This window comes from Trifolium pratense, linkage group LG7 (genome assembly GCF_020283565.1).
Source record: "Trifolium pratense cultivar HEN17-A07 linkage group LG7, ARS_RC_1.1, whole genome shotgun sequence".
Lineage (NCBI taxonomy): Eukaryota > Viridiplantae > Streptophyta > Magnoliopsida > Fabales > Fabaceae > Trifolium > Trifolium pratense.
Window position 1 is genome coordinate 9,830,029 of NC_060065.1, and position 7,565 is coordinate 9,837,593.

At 37.7% G+C, this 7,565-nt stretch overlaps 1 protein-coding gene across 1 annotated transcript; it reads right to left on the reverse strand.

The window, feature by feature from the left end:
* Positions 1-822: 822 nt before the first annotated feature.
* Positions 823-4,465, reverse strand: LOC123894862 (WEB family protein At2g40480). The gene is made up of 2 exons (XM_045944943.1): positions 3,721-4,465; positions 823-2,649 (listed from the first exon to the last, which is right to left on the reverse strand). The coding sequence occupies exons 1-2, from the start codon at positions 3,925-3,927 to the stop codon at positions 1,168-1,170; spliced, it is 1,689 nt and encodes a 562-aa protein (XP_045800899.1). The 5' UTR covers positions 3,928-4,465; the 3' UTR covers positions 823-1,167.
* Between the last annotated feature and the right edge of the window lie 3,100 nt (positions 4,466-7,565).

The window sequence follows — 7,565 nt, forward strand, 5'->3', positions numbered from 1 at the left end:
ATTTTGTAAAATATGGGACCAAAATTGCGTAAAACAAAATAGAAGAACCAAAATTGCGCATTTTGTAAGAACCAAAATAGAATGACCAAAACTGCGGTTAAGCTAAGAAAGAAAAGTTCCCACTAATCACCTTTATACAACTTCTCTTATATTTTTCTTCAAATTTCAATCATATCCTCTTTTTATAATTTAAAGGGTCTAGATTTCACATTATTCTCTCAATTGTTTTTTAAAATAGAGATGATCCATTCTCATTACTCACTCGATCTGTTTCTAAATAAATGTTTTTTTTTTTATTAAAATAATAATGAATTAGATATAAACACAAATTTAACATTCTAAGAAAAATGAACATGTGAACAACTTCAGAGCATCGAGGGGGTGACTGCATTTTGAGAGTGATTCAACGATCGTGTTTTTGCCACACTCGCTTTTTAGGATGCAGACAGTGTACATATCCTAAAAAGCAAGAAAGTTATTATGATAAAAATGACGCGCAAAGTAATTCTCAAATAAAAATGGTGTGGGAGTAATTGTGAGCATCAACCAGATCATCATGCCCATACTTATAACTAATAAAATATATGTCCTAATCCCCCCAATACAAAACCAGCATCATCATGCCGTATTGATTACAATACAAACTACTTAATAAATACAAAATACATCCACATGTCAGATTAATAACCACCTTGCTGATAAAACTTGGATAGCTATTTCTCCTACACATATCCACAAAGAAGTTTTTGAACTTTTAATATTTTGCAATTATATGTCGTTTTTATGGGTTGAACTGAACCTAGATTTGAAGTTTCCATAATGTAGATCAACAAATATAAATTTATCTATATAGGTAACAGGGCATCCACGTGATCATACTTCTAACAATTTTACAATCAGATTAGCCAATGGTAAGACCTCCATACCCTGTAGATAGATTCAACATCACTCTAATAATCAATGCATCCAATGAGAAGAGCTAGCATAATGTACTAGCTCCACCAAAGCTAGTTTCAGAATATATACCTCCACTTAATCTCAAACACAACATATTTAACAAAATCATACAACCACACAAACTTTATTCTATATAAATAACAGGAAATCAAACTCATGAACCAATAACGAATCATGAACGACCCAGTAACGGTAACTTAGAATGAAATTTCATGTCCTTTTCTTACTTGGCCTAGCCATAGGGAGTGATATATGGATGAATCCAAACTTCTTCTTCGGTGTCACAGTCGGCTTTTGGTCGCTAACATGGTCTTTCTCAGCTTTTGGTGAAAGGATTAGATCTTCTCTCAATGCTCTGAGCATTTGACTCAATGCTACCTTTCGTCTTTCAGTATGCTCTTCCATCTCCTTCCTTTCAGCATATCCTTCAGGAACTTGTTTTTTGCTAAGTACATCTCTCATTGAAGTTGTTGGCCTGGAAACAGGCCTTGGTTTATTGTTTGCAGTTGTTGACCTGGTTACATCTGGTAGAGAAGAATCTTGACGAAATCCAGCTTGATTAAACTTGTTAAAATTGAAAGAGTTATACATTGTTTTCTCCTTTAGATCAACCTCCGGTATCCATTTCCGCAGAGCTTCCTTAGCAGCATGTTGCTTTCTATTTGCAGTTTCAATTCTGTTTAAAGCATCAGTTAAGACTTGTTTGCTGTGTAGAATTTCTTCTGAAGCCTCCTCCAACTTTTTCAGAATAGTCAGTTTAGAAATATTTGTTTCATCAAATTGAAACTTTGAATCAGTTACCTTCTTCAAGGTAGGCTCCTCAGGTATCATCATAGCCTTGTGGTTTAGAGGAATGTTTTCTGCTAAAGCAAAAGTGACTTTCCGAGGTTCCGGCAGAGCGAATTCATATGATCTCTCAGTACCGGACAGAGCCTTGATTTCAGCAAGTGCAATAGCTTCTGCTGCCCTTGCAGCTTCTTCCATCTTTTTAGCTGCTAGCCACCTCATTTCAGCGGTCTTAACATTAAACTCGTGCTCTTCATACACAGATAAGGGCTTTGAAACTTCAGATCTTCTTGTCTCAACCATTCTATTGTGCTGCTCAGAATCACAATTGAAATTCCTCATATTTGCAGGAGTATCAAAAGTGAATTCCACATGAGATGATGGTGGGTTCAATCTTGCTTCCTCTTGGACCTTCTCTTGAGCAGAGACAGCTGCAAACTTTGATGCTAGCTTTTCTCGTGTCTTCTCCAGAAAAGCTTTCTCCTTCTTCATCTTCTTATTTAAAGATTCAACAGATGATTGTATTGCCTCAAGTTCATTCATAGTATTACCAAGATTCACTTTGGCTTGTTTCAACTCCATTAAAAGCATATCAGGTGATGACATAGAGCATGAACTTGGAATTTGCAATATTTGTTCTTGATTGTTGACTATATTCCCATTACTTTCCTTGTTCATCTCCTTAATAACAGGAGTTCCAACCTGTTCATAAGAATTTAAATCCGGAGTTGCGGATAATTTCAATGCTTCTTTTTGTAGCTGCTGCTTTAAGTCCTCCACAATCCTTTTGGTAGCTCCCAACTCTTCGAGCACGTCAAGTGTTTCGAGTTCTTTGACAATCAAATCCTTCTCCAACTCCGCTGCTTGTTCCTCCACTTTCTTTATATCAAAATCTTCAAAGTTGTTCTATTAATGACAATATTCTTCTACATCAGCAAGTAAACTAACACACACAGTCATCAAGAATGTGCAAAAACTATGCTATATTAAAATAGATCAATCATACAGGGAATTACAAGTGGAAAATATATATAGAAACAAAAAAAAAAAAAGATTTCCAAGACAAACGCGAATGGAGTACGTGTCAAGTCAACATGGTTACAAATCGAGATTCCAATCGTGAAGTCGGAAAATCAACTTTACCAAATTGTGAATCGATTCTTATTATGAATCGCAGCTCGTAAAATGCATTGCAAATAAAAATATGATATTTTTAAGTAAAAACAAATGACATAGCAAAACTATAAGGTGATATTGAGATCCAACTTTGCCAATACTCATTCTATAACAACACAGGAAAAATGCATAATTCTGTCACATTCAGATCAATCTTAGAAACTGGCATCCAAATTCTCAAAAAAGCAAGGTTATACTAAATATTTGAATCATTAGATTAATTCCATTTCAGAACTCTATTACTACCCAATAATAATATACTAAGAAATAAACCATTAAATTGCCACCTTATCAAAATCCAAACAAAACCAGGAAAAAAATTGTATCTATCTATGGTTACAAAAGAAATTAGCTCTAAAAAATTCATGGAGTGATATGTCAATATGTCATAGTCAGATTATTAGTAGGATGAAAGGTTTAGCGGCACAGCTTGTTGTCCGTCAACCTATCGTTCATGTGTAATTATCTTGAATACATAACAGATGAAATTAAAATAGAGACATACAAATTTGCATTAAACAAGCAACCTAATTCCTTTAAGAAGTGAAATCACATTATCATTATTCATTATTTTTAAAAATGAAGCTAATGTCCCTAAAGGTATCTTAGTCGGTAGCTATCAGAAACATTATTTGCAGGTCTGCATTTGAACTCGAGATTCTCCACTTCTCCGCAGTTAAAGTGCATTGAAATCTAGTGACTACTTTACTAGACTATTTGACATAAAATTAAATGCAGCTAATGTTTACTACAAAGTTCACATTCATAATTCCAAACCAAGATTAAGAGAGAAAAACATACAAAAGCTTCTCCAAGCCTGTAAAGAGGTATCCAAGGTCCGCTTCCACCGAAACGAGTCACAGCTTCCTTAACCGATTCAAACGGCGGCGATGTATCAATCTCAGCTCGAAAACTCACCTTCCTAATCCCGTTACTAGGGTTTTCACCCGACCCGATTCCGGGATCGGGTCTACAGGTCCCCGATTCGGTTTCGTGAGTTTCAGCCATACGGAAACGTGAATTTCAGAGAAGCATCGAAAAGAGGGAATGGAAAAAAGTTGGTTAAAGATTGAAGCATGGAGTCTCGAGAAAGATCCATTGGGGGGAATTTATGCAATACTGAGAGAGTGTGATGTGATGATTGTGTCGCGGGGCCGAGTTACCACTCGGTAGCAAAAAGGGAACGAGTTATAACTCAGTGAATGAAACGGGGAAAGATGAAAAGAAAAGGGAACGCTTTTTTGTTTGCTTTATTTGTGTGTATGATTCTGTGCTTTTTGGTGGTTGAATGGTGGTTACGATTGTGGAGTATGGCCAATGAAGGATTGACACGTAGGAAAGAGAGTGTTTGATTTGGAGCGTGATTTACGCGGTTATGATATGATTGAATATTTGGCGGGGGAAAGGTTTTTGTGATTGTTTGGAGTGAAACGACGACGTATTTGTTGTGCGCCCCACAAATCCACTGCCACTCGCAAAGCAAAAGCCTTCTTTTCCTACGCAGCGACGCCGATTCTAAGTTCATTGAGAGCATGCAGAAAAAGTACAAAAACAAATCATTTTTTTAAATTTACTGAATAATTAATGAATTGGTCTATGATTATTGAATTATAATTGAGCTTTATTATTCAATGAATTAAAAAATTGATTTTTTATTTATATTTGAAACCTAAGAAATTATATCGTCTCAAATTGAAGGACTTAATCTTCAAAATATGAAAATATTTTAATTAATTTCTACGGCCCAAAACTTTTATCGTCTCTATTTGTTTGGTACTCCTTTTGTTACTTTTTTATCTTACCTGACTAGATATGTGACCGCGTCCGGCGTTGTTCCATTGAAACCCTCGGTGAAGCGGAGGAGGTTGTGTACTTGTAGCCACTCCGACGCTCAAGTCAGTTTTGGTGTGGAGTATAGGTTTTCTCTCAGAATGAATACGTACCTTGTGAATGCATGGGAAGGTTGTATATATAGTTTCCAGCGCTGGGCCAATGCCCTCGATGGCATTAATGGTCATCAAGTGGCTGTCGAAAAACGGCGGAAAAGCCATGATGAACAATTAATGCTCATCATTCCGGTGAACGGCTGTTACAATGTGTCGAGCATTGAGACCGTTTGACTCGTAATCGTTATTGGTGGGTCGTTCCTCATTGGATTTTGCTCGACAGTCCAATTAGCAAATCCTCTACTTTTGGACTTCTAGGCCCAATCGAAAACACTTTTCTAAAGAAGAAATTTTTTTTTTCTACCCCAACATTTAACTCTCTACCCCTACAAATAATTTGATATTTCAATTTTACCCTTTATTTAATATATGATTTTATACACTATTGTATTCCGGTACATAAATCTTTTCCGGTTTGTAAAAGAAAAAAAGAAACCGGAAGACTTTGAAAAACTCCGCTCAATTCTTCATTTGTTTCATCATTTCTTAATTAACCCCAAAAATCTTCAAAAACCCCATAACCAGAACAACAACAACAACACCATCTCAATCTGAAAGTTTGAGGTGGTCAAAATACAATGAGAATATTTTTTTTTCCTAAAAGGTTACGAGAATTGCAACAAATTGATCCCATTAAAACTACACAACAACAAGTAACAGCCACTACCTTATTCACCCAACTACACAGACAAAATCTCAATTCATGAAATTGAATTTGCAGAAAGATGCCGAGAGGTAACAATAATGGGTTTGTCTTGAGGCAAAACAAGGTGCATACTCAGCAAACCTTTTTACCATCATCAATAAGAATCAGTTTCTGAGTAAGATTAACATAAAAATCATTCTTAGAAAGAACTGATAACGAATTATCAATTTCTTCATCACTTTGAGAAATTATGGAACGATAATCAGACGATACGAATTTATCCCAAACGGAATCAGATTCAGCGGCGGATCTAAAAGTTGATGAAACCAAAGAGAGTCTAGCAAAGTGTTGTGAATGAAATAGCATTTTGAATATAACCTTCAGGTAGATTGAATGACTGCATTTGAGAAAAGAAATACTGATTAATCGAAATTGAAATCTAGATTGTATTAGCCACATAATTCTTTCTCATTCTATTCCGGTAGCTAACCTTCAATAACCTTCCAGAATGCTTTTTCTAATGTGTTCCGGTAGAATTTTTTTTAGGTATTCGGGTTTTAAATTTTGGCTACTAAAAAAAAATTATAGGATGAAATAAAATGATTAAAAGGGTAAAATTGGAAAAAAAAAATTGTTTGTAGGGGTAGAAGGTATAATTATTAGGGTAGAAAAAAAAATTTCTCTAAAGAAATACTTTGGCACCGTGAGAAAGGTTACTCTCCAATGAGAGAAAAAAATTAGGAAATAATGTAGATATTTAAACTATTAAGTTATTGATATAAAATGATATTTAAATTTTAAAAGAAATAGAAAAAAGTTAGTGTTCTGGACTAGACTAATGTTAGTCCACCTAGACCCTCATAAAGTCCACATGGCTTGCCCAACCACCTCCATGTCAGCATGGCACAACCTCTCCACCAAGATAGGGTAAAATTACCACTCTACCCACTATCTAAGGGTAATATCTTGGCAGTCCCTCTTAATGGGCCTTGGCTAGTCCAGCCCACTAAGAGGACCTTTGGCCCAGAGCTGGGGGCTATAAATACTCTCCCTCTTGGGAGAGCAAGGTAGACACTATTCATTATTGCAATTACTCTCTCTCTCTAACTTCTCTCTAGTATCTCTTTTGCTCTCTACCTTTACTGACTTAGGCATCGGAGCACCTGCAGGTACAACCCCCCCCTCCGTGGATCATCTGCTCGGACCTGCTGCCTATCACCTGCTCAACGGACTTCCAGCTGGCCTTCTACCTGTTCTGATCAACAGTTAAGATCAGTGGCGCCGACTGTGGGGATCTGAGTTCTCCCCTTCTTTATTTCGAGCAAGAAAACTAAAGAACAAAACCAATCAATCACTTTTTTCATCATGGCCAGTTCATCTCATTTCAACAATGAAGTTGAGGACGCTGCTCCTCCATCTTCTCCCCGTCTGTCTCCTGCTCTCATCACTGACCTCCAGGCCCTCCCCGAGTCAGACCCCAGAGACGGGCAGGCCACTTCCTGGACTTCTGAGGATGGCGACTTGGTCGTCTTGACTGAGAAACAGGCAGGTAAACGCACTCAGTCCGAGCAGGGCAAATCAGCAGAGACCGACTTGTCCGCTGCTTCAGTTACCAATGCTGAACTAGCAGCACTCATAGCTGCCCTGAAACAAACCACCGAAGCTCTCCAAGGCCAGAATCGCCGAATGGACGAGCAGAATCTGAGACTAGATCGCTTGGAAAGGAATCAGCGACTCTCAAGGAACAACTCTCCCCCAAGGAGAACTCCTACTTTTCAATCCCCTCCTCGTCAGGAAACTGTCAGGCAACGACGACCTGCCCTTGAGAGGATTGAGCAGCCTGGCAAGAAAAGAGACCATGTCTCCCCTCCCCGCGAGGGTATATCTTCTCCAAATGTGAAAAAAGGAAAAATTGTGGACCGAACACCTCCTCGTCGTCATTCTCCCCAGGGACTCAGCTTGATGACCAAACAAGGGCAGCCAGTAAGCCGCAGCCATCACACTGACCAATTCTCCAGGAGCCCAACTCCTGATCGTGAGGGCTCACCTCCCCT